This window comes from Melanotaenia boesemani, chromosome 16 (genome assembly GCF_017639745.1).
Source record: "Melanotaenia boesemani isolate fMelBoe1 chromosome 16, fMelBoe1.pri, whole genome shotgun sequence".
NCBI lineage: Eukaryota > Metazoa > Chordata > Actinopteri > Atheriniformes > Melanotaeniidae > Melanotaenia > Melanotaenia boesemani.
The window spans coordinates 17,995,853-18,015,218 of record NC_055697.1 but is presented as its reverse complement, the minus strand read 5'-3'; the positions used below and the strand labels follow the sequence as shown (position 1 = coordinate 18,015,218).

The 19,366-nt window shown below is 36.6% G+C and overlaps 1 protein-coding gene across 2 annotated transcripts; it reads right to left on the bottom strand.

Annotated features, from left to right (window-relative positions):
- Positions 1–1,853: 1,853 nt before the first annotated feature.
- chst3a (carbohydrate (chondroitin 6) sulfotransferase 3a) lies at positions 1,854–12,420 on the bottom strand. 2 transcript variants are annotated; one of them, XM_042009456.1, is made up of 4 exons: positions 11,979–12,420; positions 10,139–10,302; positions 5,053–5,604; positions 1,854–3,958 (listed from the first exon to the last, which is right to left on the bottom strand). In XM_042009456.1, exons 2-4 carry the CDS (start codon positions 10,216–10,218, stop codon positions 3,256–3,258), a joined length of 1,335 nt encoding a protein of 444 aa, XP_041865390.1. In that variant the 5' UTR covers positions 10,219–10,302; positions 11,979–12,420; the 3' UTR covers positions 1,854–3,255. The 2 variants fall into 2 exon arrangements, with proteins under 2 accessions (XP_041865390.1, XP_041865391.1); XM_042009457.1 differs by lacking the exon at positions 11,979–12,420 and adding an exon at positions 11,445–11,521.
- Between the last annotated feature and the right edge of the window lie 6,946 nt (positions 12,421–19,366).

The window sequence follows — 19,366 nt, the reverse complement described above, 5'->3', positions numbered from 1 at the left end:
ATTGGATGAGGAATTTCAAAATAACTAATAAATCTTTCTAGCTATGTCACACATATTTAGATCTAAAGACATAAAGGATGTGCCCATTGTTTCCTCCGGGTATTGTGAGAATATAGATGGAAACCTTTAAGTTTGTAAAATGTAATAGTAGAAAGGTAAGCACCTGGTATCATTATGGATCCTTAAACTGCTGAGTCATCTTAGGTCTGACAATGAGAAAAGTAATGAGCTTTAGGTCACTTTACACCAAAAGAATCAATTTAATTAACATTTAAAAAGAAAATTTACATCTGTGTGACACATTTCTTGTTGTTCCAGCATAAGCTGCCAATAAGCCCATGTTTTTTTTTGTTTGTTTTTTTCCAAGAATAAAGCTAAAACGGCAGTGAAAAAAATAAGGAAAGAAAACGCAAGCAGCAAGTGATTGAAGAGGCTTAAAACTCTACATTATGTTACTAATAACTACTGCTTTAATGAAAGTCAGTACTTTGAAGTGAGACTCCTTGTAAACCCCATAAATATTCGTGCTCTGCAGTCTCAAAGGTGACTGTAAAAACTTTAAAGACGGCATGTTTGTACTAAGTGATGCTAACACCCAGCCACAATGTCAGCTCTGGATTTTACAACACATACTATGAAAAAGCTTAAAAATGGAACATTAAAAAACAGATTTTGCTATTTCATGTAAAATATTAGCTCATCTTTAAATAGTGGCAGTAAAACATAAAAAAAGCTGGGGAAAAAAGTGCTGCTGAATGGAAACAGCTGAAAGAACATGCTGCATCTTATTAGGTTAAGTGGCAGCAGGCCAGTAACAGAGCCTCTCAGAAGTAATGATAATTTACAAAAAAAACTGAGTCTACAGATTTTTCAGAATAACACTACTCAATGTAAAATTCCAAAGACTGACCATTTCATAATCAACAGTAAATAATATCAGAAGATTACCAGTACTTGGAGACATCTCTGTGCATAAAGGACATGGCTGAAAATCAGTACTGGATGCTCAGGACTTTTGGGGCGTCAAACATTAAAAACAGACATAACCGTCAATTAAATCAAAGTATGAACAAACATTTAAAACATCATGTAACACAAAAAACAATAAAGGAGACCCAGAACTGCTAAGCAGTTTGAATCATTTCTCAGACAAGAATGGAACAATGTTTCTCTCCCAAAGGCAAAGGAACTGGTCTTGTTCATGAAATATGACTGGTCATGAAATAGTAAAACATCTTATTCTCAACATTTGATATGTTTTTCAATGTTCTGAGTTATATTTTCTTTGTCTTTTTACAAACTATTTTACACTGCTTACCAATCTTTTTGGAATTAGGAGCATACAATCACTTAAATGTAGCCATAAACAGGGTATAAAGTGAAAAAAGGGATTATAGCTTGACTCAAAAGAGCTATATGTATGATAGCAGTATAAACATAGTAAATATGGAAGGAGAGCAGAAACTTTCTCTTGACAAGAGATGTGGAGTTGCACTAGATTTAAATTACGATGCAAAAACAGGGACTTGATGATCAGCCACCTAAAGTCTTAACTAGAAAGCAAAATCTGAAAGCTGGATAAAGTCAGGAAAGACACATTATTACAAAACTTTGGATGACAAATACTCAAGAATTATGACATTTTAACACAACTTAGCCTAAAAAGAAAACTAATTACATATTTTCTTTGGAAACTGAGAAGAAAAATGTAAAGACCTATTTTGTCAAAAACTATAGATTAAACTTGGATGCAGTTATTATTATTATTATTATTATTATTATTATTATTATTATTATTATTATTATTATTATTATTATTATTATTATTATTATTATTATTATTATTATCCCATGAAAAGTTGAACTCAAATTAATTAGTTCCCAAAAATAAAAATCACCTAAATCCTTTCCCTCTCTGTAAATGACTGAATGTTAAGTTTTGGTAACTGTGTACCTTCTTTATGTATTGATATATAACATTTCAAAGCATAGGTAGTAGAAGTCCACTGCTACATGAATCTCAAATGCAAATTCTTTTCCATGAGCAGCATAGCAGTTTCACTGAGGACACAGCCAAGCTGAACACAATGCTGCCATTGAATCCGTATCACAGTGGTTACCTTTATATACCATCAATGCAACACCACCTGGGTTTCACTTAAAGACACAGGCCATATACATGCGTTCACACTACCATATAGAAGTTAACACCAAAGCACACAACTTAATTCTTACCAATGTGAAGTTCTTAATATTTCTGGTGATTTTATCACTCTCACTTTATAAATGATTAAAAATACACTCCCTGCACAATTATTTTTTCACGTTTCCATAAATATACTTGTCTGACACGAAGCTATATGTTCTGAAGTAAGCAATCTGGCAGCAAGAGCAGCAGGTTATTACAAGAAAAAGCTGCATTTTTAAATTATACCAAAACTACCAATTTACTTAAGAGGTAGGACATCATTGCACAGTACATTACTACTACTATGGCTGCTGGTAAGCTGCTAGGTAAAACAATACTGGAATGTTGAAGACACATCTAAAGGGTAAGGCATATTATATCTATGGTATTTCCTCATTTTGTAAAATCATGATTATTACATGCCCAGCTTTATAAGCCTTTATCAGTCTCATACTCAGACAGCTTATGGATTGCATCACAAGCCTTGAAATGGCATTTGGTTGAAAAACATTTCAAGAACACACACAAAAAGAAAATGCTGTTCCACATTCATTTTACCTGAGACAGTTTTGTCAAAGTCTATCAAAGCACATCGTGTCTAATCTAATAAGATTCTAGCAGCTGTCTAGTCTATCTTATAAACTATTAGCAGAAATGCCCTTTTCTTTATACACATACACGTACCAAACAGTATACATACGTAAGTAATAAATTGCAGTTTATCCCTGAAAATCCCAACATGACTAACTAGTATTAAAATCTTACATAACAATCTCTTACAGCCAGGCTTATGTCAGCGTATTTCATTTTAAATTAAATCAGTTTAGAGGTTTCTGAGTAACTTAAGTCTGGAAATAAATGCTTGTCTTTATAAATAGGATGTTTATTGTTAAAATGAGGCACATAATTGGTATGTGTGAATATTACTATATGACCCAAATGTTACTGTTTCCAGTAGAGCATTTTGTCTTTTATGGCATGCTTGTTAATTAGTTTTGGTTTGTTCTGTAATGGCTTCTTCTTGCTGTGATCTATTGCATACGGTGTGTTATAGATTCATCTTTTGACTAATGAAATTGAAATTGTCTATGCTCAAGCAAACTGATAGATTTATTGATCAAAGTTTTCTCATCATTCACAAATTTGTACCCAAACAGCTTCATGGTGGGACCACACACTTTCTGCACCACTCGAGCTAGTGTAAAGGGAATGCTAAATCTCCATTTCTCTGCCTGTTCTGATGAATTCTTCTGGGTGGAGTAAATCCCACTTGCTTCTTGTGTGGTCTGTGTGTTCTTCAGGATCCAATCCCTAGCTTGGGAGCTAAATGGTATCCCTGTGAACTTGTACATCTCCTCTGCCTTCTGCATAGGGTATTGAGCGATATCCTCATAACGTACTAACATGTAGCGACTCCTCAGCCAGTGGGGCTGGCTCAGTCCCACTTCTGCCGACATCCTAATGTTATCACAGTTTCCTTTCAGCCTCTTCACTTCCTCATCATCTTCGGGCACTTGGCCATCGTGCGCCCAGGCCTTCCACGTCTGATATTTTGAGGAGAACGCAACCATGCGTGAAGCTAAGATGGCTCGTGGATCTCGAACCAGCTGGATAATTTTGATATCTAGACGAGGATCCTTTACCAAAGGCTGTAGTGTCTCCAGCTGTCGTACACGAACAGTCTTGATGCCATGGTATTGTTTGGAAAGACAGGATTCAGATGCAAGGGTCAAGTTCAGTGGCCCGCAGCGACGAGTCTTGCAATGATACCTAAGACAAAAAATAAGTTATGAAAACATATAAAGTTTTTATGAGACATTTATATCTCATGTAATGGCAGAACAGTTTATTTCAGGCATCTGAGGTTAAAAATAAACAATTGTCTTTGTAGATAGCAAGTATAAATTCTTCTATGAACAAGAAGTACTTTACCACTGTTCCTATAGATGGCTGCAGCCAAACATTCTACAATAAAGCCTTAAAATTTCTTTGCAAATGAAACTAAAACTTCAAGCCAGTTTTGCTTGACCACTAATAGTACTTTGACGAAATAACACACAGCTCAACGGTGATTCTCTCAAGTCTTGGTTTTCAGGAGAGAAATTATTAGCACTGAAACAAACACACAACAGAAACTATTTACATACTGACATTCTCCTCCACCCATTTTTCACCATTTCAATTACTTATGCTACTATTTACCTACTACCTTCTCAAAACAAACTGATTTTTGGCACCACTGTGTGTCAAAAGCATCTTCTTGGCTTTATTCCAGCCATAGAAGACCATTATTTTGTTCAGCTAGATAACTTTTATTTTACTTTTGATCTTTGGCTGCAACCAATTTGATATTAAGGTCAATTGTAGCTATTTAATTGGTTAAAAGTTTAACAGGAAGTAGCTTCTTCAAAATTTCAGGGTAAATTTTTGATTTATTTATTTAATTAATTTTTATTTTGTATGCTAGTTATTCTCATTACTGTTTTCTTAATTTGTTCTTCTTGTAAAGTGTCCTTAAGGGCCATGAAAGGCACTTACAAATAAAATGTATTATTATTATTTTTTTTTTTTATTATTATTATTATTATCATCGTTAATAAAAGAGGTCTTAAGCTACATTGTAGTGAGAGCAATCTTTTAGAGTTTTAAGGATTAAACCAAGTAACTGTTGTATTTATCAATTAATTTGACAATCGCATGATAAACCTCTTGTCAGTGTGAAAGGAGAGACGTTAGTAGTGCAAAACACTCCCAGAACTAAGAGGCTCTCCTTTCCAGCATTAGTATTGTTCAGATTTTAGCTTCCTTTATCAGATTCAAGAAACACTGAATGCTTTATCAAGCAGGTAGAAGATAAGAAGTACCTCTCAAAAACATCTTTGATTACAGGAGTACAGGCAGGTTCTTCACAGAGTGATAAACTAGACTCTCTGCGGAAAAGATCAGGGGTGACATGATCCTGAGGTGGGGGGGAGATGAACTTCTCAAGAAGAGAAAAATCACACAGGAAGAGTGCCTGGAGTACATCTCGGTAGATCTCTGCCAACACTGTCCCATTATTTGCCTCTGCAGCTGTGGCTAGCATGCGCTCGACATGCCACAAAGGCTCAAACAAGTAAAACATGCTCTCTCCATGTTGGTTGAAAAATTCACCCACAAACGAAGATCCTGTTCGTGTGGTTGCCATGAGTAACACATGCTTACGGCCACCACTGTAGCCGTACGTGTCAAAATCATCCAGTTCTTCCTCTTCTTGCTCCTCAGAGAAATTCGAGTAATTCCCGTCAGAAACTGACATTTTAGAGAGCAGCACTTTCAATACCATTAGAGAGCCACTTTCTGTTGTGTTGGCATAATCTTGAGGAGTCTGTGGGGTCTGCTGTGGAGTCTGCCTCTGGATCAATTTATCAGAGACCCTGGTGAGATACAAAGACTTGATCAAGAAATATCCACAAATAACAGATGAAGAAGAAAACACCTAAACAGGGCTTATATTCTAAATTTTGCATTTTGTAGACATTTCAACATACTCTTATGGTATATTAACGTAACAATTGTTGATAAAACATGTAGCAACACAATGTGAAGTTGAAGACCTTGTTTTGTTACAGGGCCATCATTAGTGATCATACTGAAAGCGTGAAAACACAATCTAAACATAGTCCAGAGGAATCGGTTATCCAATGGCACCTAAATGTGTGAACGGATGACTTCCAAAGACTGCTGCAGCTTAAACTCACAAGTTTAAAAATCCATGTAAATAATAAATCCATGCAAAAATAAAAGATGAATTAATACAACACAAAATGCCATGACAGAAATACTGGCAATACAGTACATAGTCTGTTTTTCCCTTTGATATAAACACAATAAAAATGTAAATACTACAAAAACCTTCACAAACATTTGACAGTATATCTACAAAAACAATTTTATGCTGAAATTTGTCTGAAGTAACTTCTATTTAATATAAGCTTTTGAGAAGGTACATTTAATGTTTTTTATGTTTGTTTTTGCTTCCTACAACACAGCATTAATGGGAGCTCTTTTTCACAGTATCACATTTCTTTTGTCTGTCATTCTTTCTATCTTGTTTTAAGCCACCGACAGAGGACGCTTCACGCACCACTTCATTGTGCGCTCTGAAATGTCAGACTGACATTGTAAAAAAACTAAGTGACAATATTATTATGGGTTAGAGCAGAGCTGTCTTGCTTACTGCCTATTACACTGATTTGACTCTGTGACAAACTCCATAGAGGCACAGCACACCTTGAGAGTGCAGTGTGAAAAGGTCAAATGCGATTTCCATCCTTCAAGTTCCTTGTTTTCTTGCCTACCTTGACATAACTGAATCTAAGTGGGTATGTAGAAAAGCCAAGACGACATGTCATCTGTCTATCACTGGTTTGTTTCTAAAAACGTAATTATTTCCAATCATTTAGTTAAATATTCAACTTTAAATTTAAATCCAAAAACAATCTTGTCTCTTACACCCTTCTGTACTTTTTTGAAACACTCTAATTTGCTGGAAATTTAAAGATGGGTATTTACAATCTGTACCATCTCAGGTCATTTATTGTGCAACCCAGTCACCATTTTATGTCTCTAAAACACCTTGATATGTTCAATCTCAATGTTTCTCACAGTGCTGAATTCATATTACTTGAAACTGTTCTGGTAATGTGCACAAGCAGAAGCCTTATGAACCGGCAATCAAACAAGAATTTGGCAACTGGTGAAGTACTGGCTGCACTGACCTTTGTGTGTTTGTGATTTTAAGTAACTTCTGTTTTGCTTTGAACACTGTTGGTCTTTTGAAAATCTCCAGTGAAACTCCTACATCTCTCCTTCTTTTTTTTTATTTATTCACTTATTATAAGTTAAGTTCAGACAACAGACCTTCTTGCTTAGGTTCACCCAAACAAAACTATCTACAGAGACTATGCTATATTATGGCATCCAAAATTTCACACATTCCTCATAAAGTTAAATATCCGGGAGAGATTCTACACATTTGTGTCTAAAAAAATAGCGGTCATTCTGTCTGTTGACTGGACTATGTGTCCCTGTAAGATACTGGAGGTAGTTCTCTGAAAGACTTCATTCCCTACCGAAGTAAGAAAACATTGAGTCTTATCAACAGGCAGTGATATAGTATGTGGTGGTTACTAAAAGCCCAGTAAATAGCTTAATATATTAAATAAATAATCATTGTCACCATACATGTGTCTTTCTTTTGTACATAAAATTCTGGGGAGTACTTTTTATCTTATCTATTGCTTTACAAAGCCTGATACAATATATTAATGCCCATGATAATATTCAGTAGTTTTTAACCTTGTTAGACTGGTATGCTGGTATGTGGGCTCTATGTCCTCCAGCATAACAAAATAATAAAGTCATTAAAGGAGGTAGTTTCTTGATAACTTTCAGAAACATTAAGTACTGATTATTTCTTTAAGATTTTGACATGAGCACAAACTCCTTTAAATGTGATATTAAACATTATGAAAATACTTGTCAGCTGACCGAAACGAGGAATGTGAACCTGACTTGGGTAAAAGACAAAAAGAAAATTATAGACAAAAAAATTCAAGCCATATTTCTGTCATCCAATTTGTCACTTCATCCCACTCTACATTTTTACACAGCAGGGTGAAAACTACCTTCATGCAAAGTGAAGACGTATGGACTGGAAACGATGTAGCGTTCATGCCAGACCTTTAGTGGGCAGTGAAACTTTGCAACGACACACCCAAAGTGTGCACTAGATCGTCATCAGACCTGAAGACTTGTATAGAGGTGTATCAGTTATCCAGTGCAGTCTTTCCCAAACTGGGGATCCCAAGATAAATTCAGGAGGTCACCAGATCATTGTAAAAATATTTAAATGGCCTATATTTATCAAATAAATTTGGGATTTTTATTATGTCTGTCAAAATTTACAAGTCAATGCAAAGACATTATCTGTGAAATGCCACTTTTTTAAAGGGTCTTGCATGAAATGAACATGTTAATTTTTTAACGCATTAATGTATTAAAAATTTATTACCCATGCCATATTAAAAATCTGAATTCAACATTATCCCTGTGAGATATCCTCCTTATTCATGAAGTTTCTTAATTTTTTGAAGCTTTACATTTAGAACTTTTATCATTGGGTGTCCAGAAAAAATGTTATTATGGATGCTATTTTAAAAATCCAAATTTGGATTCTTCTTGTGTTTTAAGCAGGTCGCGAAATACACTGGGTATTTCAGGGGAAGCCTTTTTTCTGGGCGTGCATCGTGACTTCGCAAGTCACACATACGAGCATGCATTTAGGATCACGTAGGTCAGTCAAAAATATGGTTACTGCCAATAAACCTTCTGCTACTACTACATGCTGCTTATTTATTCAGGAACAGGTAGGAAGAGATCTTTAACAACCACAACACCCCACTCTTCTAATCTAATCATTCGCCCCAAACCTTAGAAATAAATTGAATGTAATCTGAAAGTGGACCATTTTTAGAGCTCCCCTTAGAGTATCACCTGACTGTCTTTAGGGGAGCTCCTCTGCTTTTCAGGGGAGCTAAGCTCCCCTTAGCTCCCCTGTAATTTGAACCCTGGTTTCAAGTAAATTTCCCTCTGGAGCCCATTTTCAAGTGTTTGCAACTTTGTCCATCCTAAAACTCTGTTACAGTGTAAACAAGAGTCCAAAACACTTGTTGCATAGCCTTAGTTGTCAATCTTGTGTTTGACCTGAAGAAAAACTGCTAGATTTATCTTGCACCAAGCTGTAGTTGTTTACATTTTTTACATTACCCTGAGAAGAAATTCTCTTAAAGTAATCAAAGCTTAAATTGTCCCTAACTACACTTGCACCTAAGATAATTGGACTTCCTGCTGATTTTTTTTTCTTTTTTTTTTTTTTTTTGCATTTTACTAAATAGGTTTATTATGTTCTAATAATAGCAACAGAGGAAAGCTTATCTACAATATAGTTCTGTACATTATTCATTCAGTAAGGTAAAAAAAGCTTTAGTATTGCATTAGAAATGTGGAAAGATTAGTCTCTTTTGAACAGGGCTTTCACTTGCTGCTTCCCAATTAATAGTCTTTAAATAAGTATAAATCTTTTCATCTAGGTATTCCAGGCAAATATATTTCTTAAAATATATCACTTAGAAGACCTAACGGCTTCTTTAAAACTTGCATTGTCAGGTTTAGGTCTCAGAAAGAGGCACACTTTTATATTCTATCTTGTCTGTGCTGAGAGTATCTGGTGGCCACACTAGCTAGTTCTCACCAACTAAGGGCAAAAGGAAGAAAAACCTAAAGTAAACAGAAAAGAAAGAAATAAACCTGTTTCAAGCTTGTGTGTAAATTGGGACTTCTATTTGTAGGTTCAGTGATTTAAGCCTATTCTGATTTCTCCTCTTGGCCTTGCCACTTGCTCTCACTTCTCTGTTTTGGAAGGCTAAGGTGTCCCTTTGTTTCTGGAGATTAAGTCTTAGTAGTCATTAGCACTTCATGTATACAGGAAGCCATTTTGGATGTCTGGATGATGCTACAATGTGATCTTTAACCTGCCTGAATGCAAAATGGAGCAGTAGGGTCACATGTTAGGGCTGATAGGAGAATTTAGGTTTGGGCCTTACTACCAGCTCCTGTCCATCTTCTTTCCAATAAACTTGTTATCTGTTCAAAGCTGAATGCTTGACAACAACTTGTGATGCATTTACTTTCAGCTAAAAATATTTCCACATCTGGTGTGTCAGGCCAACAGGAAAGCTCACTTTTATATCAGTGATGGAAGGGGTTTTGAGTAAAAGAGATTATTTTATACCTTAGTAATGAGAACTGGTTGGCAACCCATGTGGCTATTTTTAAATCAGAAGGAGGAATTGAAAGAAGTTACTATACTTTTATGTTAAAAAAAGAAGTCAGAGACAGTTCCCTTACCTTGACAGGATGTTGCTTTCTTTTTCAATGATGACCAAGGCCACAATACAGATGAAGATGACTGCATACTTGGCCTTCATTCTTGAGTGCTGAATTTGTAACTGGAGGTCTACAGTCTAGTCTGTGTTAATCATAGCTTGTCATGCAGAGGCTAAGGCTTCATTCTGCAATACAAAAAATAATTTCTTTTATGCACAGTTAAACACAGACCTAGTAGCACAGAGAATCAAGAAAACTAACTGCTTTTAAGTACAGGCTGATGTTGTACATAAGTTTAAAAAAGGCTCATGTGAGGGGGAGATTGAAAGAGGTCCTTTTTCAGGAGTGGCTTTGAGCACTGACTAACCAGTGAATCAGGGGGAAAAGAGCTGTATGATTTCAACACTACCACCTCTTTAACATGAAGTCAACACTTCCAAATAATTATAATACAAGAAGCTCTAAACATATTGCAGATTGTTACTATGTCATCTGATAAGTGCATCATTTCTGGGAAATGCTTATCCACACTGAAATTAATCAGGAGTGACAAGTTAGTAGTCCATAAGCATGACCAGACAAGTGAGATACTAGTGCAGAATCCAACCTTGCATAATTTTCTGTTAAACAAGTCTGGGAATGTTAGACATGGGAATGTATCGTCCTACTAAAGAAGTTGTCTAGTCAGTCAGAATCAGGTAAGTTGAATATTAAGGTACAGTGTAAATGCCTGAAAAACCTTTAAACACATTTTTACAATGTGTCTTCTTAGAAATAATTCAAATCAACAAAAACTTCACTAAATAAATTGATGTGCTATTTGTGTATGTATGAAAACAGAAAAATTAAATAGAGAAAGAAAAATAAATGCACATACATGTTATTCAGCTCTCTCAAAACAACTCGCAACAACATAAAGCATATCATTAATGAAGAAGAAACCATTTTCAAGTATTTGTGCAGTAACTGTACTCTGAGTAAATATCACCTAATTATCTGAGCTTAATATGCCACAGGCGACAAACTGTCAGGCAGAAGAGCTTGAGCTGAGCACTTATGCATATTCAAGAGCCAGTGAAGCGTTTGGCAAATCGGACTATCTTCTCAGGCAGAAACACACATCATTCTGTTTATCATCTCACTACAAATTACATTAATGGCTGCCTTCAGAGCACTGAAGCAGCACCTCATGGGGCTCTTGAAAGCTAAATTCATTCTCCAAGCCTTGCCCTTCCTTCAGGGTTGAAAACAATTAGCTGTTATTGGCAAACATCAACAACTGTTGTAATTCAAATATCTGCTGATTAATTGATGTCATACTATTTACCACTACCACTGACTCTTTCTGTGGGTGTGTGTGGGGTTTCTATTTAAAAGGCTTCCAAGCAGTCATTTATAGGGGGAGGGGGCACTCAATTCAGTACCATTTTCACCATCTGAACCAGAGTAAATGCAGACTAATGGCTAGTTCTGTATATCATCAGTAACTAGTGGGTAGCAGTGAATTGGCTGTTTTCATAGCATGAAAATTACATGTGAAAACGCATTTGTATGAAACTCACATCTGTTATAAAAAATGATTTCATTGATCACACAGTATACAGACCCATATTTCCGCCATGATCATTATATTTTCATCATATGAAGAGGCGCATAGGCTACATATCACACGAGTGGTTTGACAGACTGGAAAATCTGACAGACTCTTCTATCACTCGACATTTAAGCGTTTTACGCGCTTGTATGTTTCATCGAGCTCTACGTGCGCCAGTGGTTCTGCATGGTTTCTAAGCTCTGAATGCAAGGTTTCCTGCCACAAAAAACAGGAAATGAGAATTTTCTGGTCGAAGATTGTACGAACCTTCAGTTGTTTCCTCGGTGCAGTCGAGCAAAAAGTCCCTGATCCTTGATGAAATAGCTCCTTCTCGTAGCATCTCGCTGCATTGTGTCGGACTCGGACACACTGACTCATTGTATCCTCGGACGCGGGCTCCTCTCCTCTGCCGGATGCAACGCAGCGCTGAAGAGGTGCCGATGAAGCATCTGAGCAAAGCCAGGCAAATCAAATATATACTTTTTTTTTTAAGTAGGCCTATTCCTAAAACAAACTATCATAAAACAAAATCAAAACAACAACAAATAAAAAGCTGCTCTTTGGTCAACAATTTTTCGCCAAAGTTAAAAGACAGAAACAGTCCGAAGATTATTATTTCTGCTGAAGACGCAGGCGCTTCAAAACTTCCTCCATCAACTTTTCCCACGTGCTGTTTAACAACACACGAGAGGAATACTGTGAAAGCTGTGCGCCTACTTTTTGGGACATCCTGTGCTGGCGAAGTCACGTGACCCAGCCCCAGCTTTTGTACAGAGGACTCCTGTGATGGTTCAAATACCTCCATCACACCTCTTCTTACATCACCATCTGTTCTGACTTTGTATTTTGAGCCAAAGTAAAGAGAAACTTTCTGACATATTTTCCTCAACCTGTAAACTGAAGAAGTGTATTTTTGAATTGGAAAACTTATTTAGGAATTAATCATATGAGTAAAAAGTAGGCATGAACATTTGGTTTATTTTTTTTAAATAAAAATTTCTACACTGCTCAAAAAATAAGGAACACTAAAATGACACATCCTAGATCTGAATGAATGAAATATTCTTAAACACTTTGTTCCTTACATAGCTGAATGTGCTGACAACAAAATCACACAAAAATGATCGAAAACAAATTTATTAACCCATGGAGGTCTGGATTTGGAGTCACTCTCAGAATTAAAGTGGAATGACACTCTACAGGCTGATCCAACTTTGATGTAATATCCTTAAAACAAGTCAAAATGAGGCTCAGTAGTGTGTGTGTGGCCTCCACGTGACTGTATGACCTCCCTACAACACCTGGGCATGCTCCTGATGAGGTGGCGGATGGTCTCCTGAGGGATCTCCTCCCAGACCTGGACTAAAACATCCGCCAACTCCCAGACAGTCTGTGTTGCAACGTGGCATTGATGGATGGAGCAAGACATGATGTCCCAGATGTGCTCAGCTGGATTCAGGTCTGGGGAAAGGGCGGGCCAGTCCAGAGCCTCAATGCCTTCGTCTTGCAGGAACTGCTGACGCACTCCATTCACATGAGGTCTAGCATTGTCTTGCATTAGGAGGAACCCAGGGTCAATCGCACCAGCATATGGTCTCACAAGGGGTCTGAGGATCTCATCTCGGTACCTAATGGCAGTCAGGCTACCTCTGGCGTGCACATGGAGGGCTGTGCTGCCCCCCAAAGAAATGCCACCCCACACCATTACTGACCCACTTCGAAACCGGTCATGCTGGAGGATGTTGCAGGCAGCAGAACGTTCTCCACGGCGTCTCCACGTCTGTCACGTCTGTCACATGTGCTCAGTTTGAACCTGCTTTCATCGGTGAAGAGCACAGGGCGCCAGTGGCGAAGTTGCCAAACCTCCTGCACGATGTTGGGCTGTAAGCACAACCCCCACCTGTGGATGTCGGGCCCTCATACCACCCTCATGGAGTCTGTTTCTGACCGTTTGAGCAGACACATGCACATTTGTGGCCTGCTGGAGGTCATTTTGCAGGGCTCTGGCAATGCTCCTCCTGTTCCTCCTTGCACAAAGGCTGAGGTAGCGGTTATACTGCTGGGTTGTTGCCCTCCTACGGCCTCCTCCACGTCTCCTGAAGTACTGGCCTGTCTATTGGTAGTGCCTCCATGCTCTAGACACTATGCTGATAGACACAGCAAACCTTCTGGCCACAACTCGCATTGATGTGCCATCCTGGATGAGCTGCACTACCTGAGTCACTTGTGTGGGTTGGACACTACGTCTCATGCTACCACTAGAGTGAAAGCACTGCCAGAATTCAAAAGTGACCAAAACATCAGCCAGAAAGCAGGAATTGAGAAGTGGTCTGTGGTCACCACCTACAGAACCACTCCTTTATTGGGGGTAACTTGCTAATTGCCTATAATTTCCACCTGTTGTCTATTCCATTTGCACAACAGCATGTGAAATTGATTGTCAATCAGTGTTGCTTCCTAAGTGGACAATTTGATTTCACAGAAATGTGATTGACTTGGAGTTACATTGTGTTGTTTAAGTGTTCCCTTTTTTTTGAGCAGTGTATAAAAACATCTATACACTGGTCAATGAAACATTCAAAATAGAGTTTTTACTCAGGAAACAACATTAACTATGTTGCATCATTTCTTTGTTTAAAATGCTGTAAAAGTTTGGGAACTGGGGAGACTAATACCGTATTTTAGAAAGCAAAATAGGATGTCAGCTGTTCAGAAGTTGTTAGCTTCCTTGGGCATATTTATTTAATAATGAGCCAAACGCTTTCAGTGAGTGATGCATTAACAGCTCTCTGGTTACTTTGGTTTATTTTTACTGCGGAGCCGTCTTGGTGTAACCTGACAAATGCAGATTGGTTTATCAAATGTCATTCCAAAACCTGTACATAGGCCTACATCATGCACAAAATAGCAACTTACCCATGTCATGTACACTGACCCTCCCAGCATCAACAACTGTGTGTTGATAACAAGTGAAATGATCTGGTCTCTTAGGTCTGGAGGTCATAGTTCAAACAGTTTCTAAACTAAGTCTCACTCATATCATGTTTCATCAGACAAGACAGTTTACTTCAACCTCAGTCTATCTTAAAGTGAGTTCAAGTTCTTGAGTTCTTGAGATGAAGCGCAGAAAAGGCTGCAGCATTTCATTTAATCTGTGGGTGAAATCTGGATTAAAAGACAAGGTTAACTCCCAACGGTTTTCAGAAGTATTCTCGAGTCAATCCAATGATTTCCACTTCAAAATGCTGCCTGTATTTAATTTCAAATTATCTGTGGGCCTATGATAGTTTATTATCTTTATCCCATTCAGACAAAAGTGTTTATTGCCTGATTTCCAGAATTTTTGTTGTATTAAATAATAGATAATGAAATCCCCCAAATCTTCAAAATGTCAATACAAGTAGCATCATTCTGCTGAACTGTTTTTCCTCACTGTCATTTACAAAATGGTGGATCATTCACCATCTGTACCACTAAAGAATATGAAATGCATATTTTCATTTAGCCTATTAAACTTATTAATAGTAAAATGTTTTAATTTCTCCAGTATTTGGTGTCCCTGATCCAGGTAAAACAAGAAAAAAGACATTTTGCTTCCATCATATTGAAATATAAAAATATACAAAAATAAATTAATGATTTTTTGTGCAAATTCATTTTTTATTTACATTTTACATTCCCAAATTTTTTGAAATGTGTCCATAGCCAGCTTTTCAATGTGCCACGTACAGTATACACGTGATGTTTAATGTCAGGCATTTGGCTGGACTCCTCCTGTAAGGTAAAGGAACGACGTCTGCTGTCAGACAAGCTGCATACTTTTTTGTCAGCCTATCATTACATCAGCTTTGTTTAGATTTGGAGGAATAGTTATGACCTGCTTCACGTATTTAAAAGAACAACTATTCCAAGAAATATTCCAAAACTGCAGCATGTTTTTGCTCCATTATTGTGTTGATATAAAAGACATCTAAAAAAAGTTTTCAAAGTTCTATAATAAATCAAACAATATTACTTTGTCTGTTGTTTGTCCGTCTCAGTAACTGGTCTTCAGATTTAGCAGTTTAATTACTGGGTGCCAAAATAACTATAATTCACAGTTGTTTTTGTTCTTTGTATTTATTTTGTAATTTTCTACTCCTTTTGAGTTAGGATTACTGTCTGCGGTATCTCCCATTTAAAGTACAGGTTGTTATGTTTGACCTGTGACTTCACTTCATAAATTATGTTAGTAAAGTCACATGGTCTGTATTTGACTCTGGTTACATCCCTCACTGTCTAAATAAATAAATAAATAAATAAAAAATAGGTGCATATGAGACTGTGAATAACGAATGATTTCAGATTAGCTGACTAAAATTCAGCTATATGATATAATATAAGCAAAAATATTGCCCCACTGTCCACAGCAACCTATCAGACATAACCAATAAAGTGAAAGTAAAGCTCTGAAATCATGGCGATTTTTGTATTTGACACACTGTTAAGAATGATAACTTCCATTTGGTCAATATCATTCTAATCTAATTAGCAAACCCCACTAACCTGTTTTCACCAGAAAACAAGCATTTATTTATTTATTTACTTACTTATTTTCTACAGTGACTGTGCACCAAATACATTTTACCACTTGGGGGCAGTAGTGCAAAAGAAGAACGCTGCAGTGTATAAGTGGATTGTAGTGCTGAAAAGTTTTTTTTTTTTTTTTTTTTCTTCACTTCATCATGTTGTACAATACAATACTGTTAACTTGTGGTAAAATATTTGATTAGATTTTTCCACAATTGCTGGTCCTTTTTTTTTTTTTTTTTTTGCCTGTTTGTTTTTTGTTTGTGTTTGTTTTTAACACAATATAAAGAGGGAAATTCATGTTTTAGAGGCAATTCAAGTAACTCTATCATGAACACGCTCTTTTCTTATGTTATTTTGATGTTTTTTAATATTCCTGATTGTTTTTGCCAGTGATTTGTGAACACAGGCCTGCTTTAATTTTGTAGAAACAAGGAGAAATAGATTTTCTGTCGTTGTTTATAGTTTTTCTTTAAAGTCACGCTCTATTTTTCTTGCAGATGATGTCATTATGAGAATATTGCAGATGCATGAAGTTTGTCCTGAATCTGCTTGGGCCTCACAGTGCAGAAATATTGTGTTCTGAAAAAAATCTTAGCTCCTCAATGGGCAGCTGCTAATGATCATTTCAGTTGAAAATAACTTATGAAGAAGTAGTGTCTGATATCATTTGGGACTGTATCCACGGCTTTAGCACTCTTTGAGGTTTATGAAAATGGAAGGGTGAGAACCTACATCATACTCTACATGGAGAGATTAAAGGCATGACCTAGTTCTAGAGTGGGCCAGGACTTAAAGCAAACCTCTGTCCTTGGCAAACCACCCTAGAGATTATCAATAATAATCCAAAAATGTAAGCTGACTTGGGGAATATTGGCAACAGGTGCTCTTGTAGACAGAGTGATCCAGTAGTGAGACAAGCACGATTCAAGTGATCCAAAGTTTCCCTTTTTTTTATTTTTTTTTTATTTTGTCTATGATTGTATTTTTAGGCAGGGGGTTAGAAGTTTCCATTGAACTTCTAATTAATTAATTAGAAAGGTCTCTGTATGAACATGACAGCATGGTTAAGGGTTAAAAGTTGCACCCGAACAAATCTCAGCTTTTAGAACAATGTCTTGTAGACAGATGAGATCAAAGTGGAAATGTAGGGTCATGATGAGCAGCTTTTCTCTGAGTGATACCAAAGTATTCGTGTGTCAAATATTTGGCCATCTGTCTGTATTTCTGCTAAAGATGGTTCTACAACCAAAGGATTTTGGTTAAAAAGATAATGGCAAGACAGAGTATGCGCTGTTGATCATCTGAAGTTGCATTTTTCAAACTTTAAGACCCAGTAAGGATCAGGTTATGTTAAAATTTATGCTAGTAAGTAAAATATGTAGTTTGCTAGGGATTCTTATATTCTAAAATGTCCTTCAGAGGTGAAGTGCTTAGTGATAAACTGCCACTAAACTGCTTGGCAGTCCACATGTTGACTTGACATTTTTATGGACCCTCACGTTTCAGAAACATGTCCAATCCTGTAGCCCCACTAATACGTCTTGCAGCTTTCCATGTTGACATAGCTTCTTGATAAACAGCCAAAAGGGTTTTGAGCTTTAGATATGTATAATCTTACACAGAAAACCAAAATGTCACTGAGGAAAAACATTTTTCTTTTATAGTTTTATTTAGTCTGTTTCAATTTGTTTTTGGTTTTTTTATGTTTTCCAGCTTGAAATGTAAGTTGTTGTTTTTTTTGTTTTTTTCTTTTTTGTTTGTTTTAAGTCATCCCTGATTTTTTCCTTTTCTACTTGGTCCAAATTAAAGTAAGCAAAAGGCAGTTTCATCTCTATAATAAATTTTATAGATAAATTAAAGAAAACTACAGTGAAAGAATTTTGATCTGTGAAATAATCTGGTGGATGGCAGAATATATATATATATAGCTTTGCTCTACAGCTCATTGTGTGAATAAAAACAATAGTTTGTAGATGTGTTATATGTACAGTGCAGTTTAGGAAAAAGCAGGCATGGCCATGTTTGGGTTTGACTGTCTGATCTAAAGATGCAGCAGCTGACTAGCACGGTTTTGCTGGCTAATATTATTGCAGAACTCATTGATGTGTTTGGGTCCTGGAGACAGATGTCCTTTGCTTTTCTTTTCATTGTTTTCAAAGGAAGGGAATCCCTATGACTGTCTGTTTCATCTGGAATTTCTTTGATTTTGTTTGTTTTCATTGCAGTGCTAAACCTTTTAATGTTAGTATTTTCCATCTGGCCAGAGCTCAGATGTACTGGTTAGTATACATTGCACCTATAAATGTAAGTATATAGGTCTATATGAACATTAACCTAAATCAAATGCTACATGTGTAGCCATATGCTGACAAGATAAACACCATGCACCAATAAAGTTTTACTAAGAACAGGATAAAAGCTTTGTCACCAAAGGATATGAGATCATCGTGTGTTGCAGTGATTTAAGCCACCGGATTAGAAACTAAGATGATGACTTGATGAGCAGTGAACTTCTGTTTGTGTTTCAATACTAATTATTACATTTACACTTACATATATAGAGCTTCAGTGATATTTTTTTTTAAATATTTCCCCCAGACTCACATCAGAAGGTTTACAAATTTTGAAAAAAGTTCACTTTTGCTATAGAAGGTCAAAAGAATAAAGATTATTTATTTGGGAAACCACAAACGTGCACACAACATGCTGAATGTCAGCATGTGCCTCATATAACAACATTTTTTGGTAATTGTGCTTTGCATAAATGTTTGACAGAGTCTGTGTTTCTGCAGTCAGGCTCTGTGCATCACAACATAAGGAGAGATTAGAGTACAGTGGGTTAATCTTTAGGCCTACCACCATCTGCCAGTCTCATGAGACTCAAACCTGAAGCTACATGGTGAGCTTTACTCACAATGTACAAAGGCAACCTGACAGGTGATATTTGAATCTCTTGTATGGTCATTGTCTGAAGATTATATACTCTTTCACATCAAATAAAATTAATTAATGCGCATTTGATGAGGGGACATTCGGGTCTTCAACATGAGAGATTTCATTGTACTTGCAGGGGATTTGATTGT

Excerpts from the sequence above, each read along its gene's own strand:
- chst3a (XM_042009456.1), bottom strand. The coding sequence starts at position 10,218 with ATGAAGGCCAAGTATGCAGTCATCTTCATCTGTATTGTGGCCTTGGTC. Across the intron at positions 5,605-10,138 it reads GAAAGCAACATCCTGTCAAG|GGTCTCTGATAAATTGATCC; the intron begins GTAAGGGAACTG and ends GTATCTCACCAG. Across the intron at positions 3,959-5,052 it reads ATCAAAGATGTTTTTGAGAG|GTATCATTGCAAGACTCGTC; the intron begins GTACTTCTTATC and ends TTTTTGTCTTAG.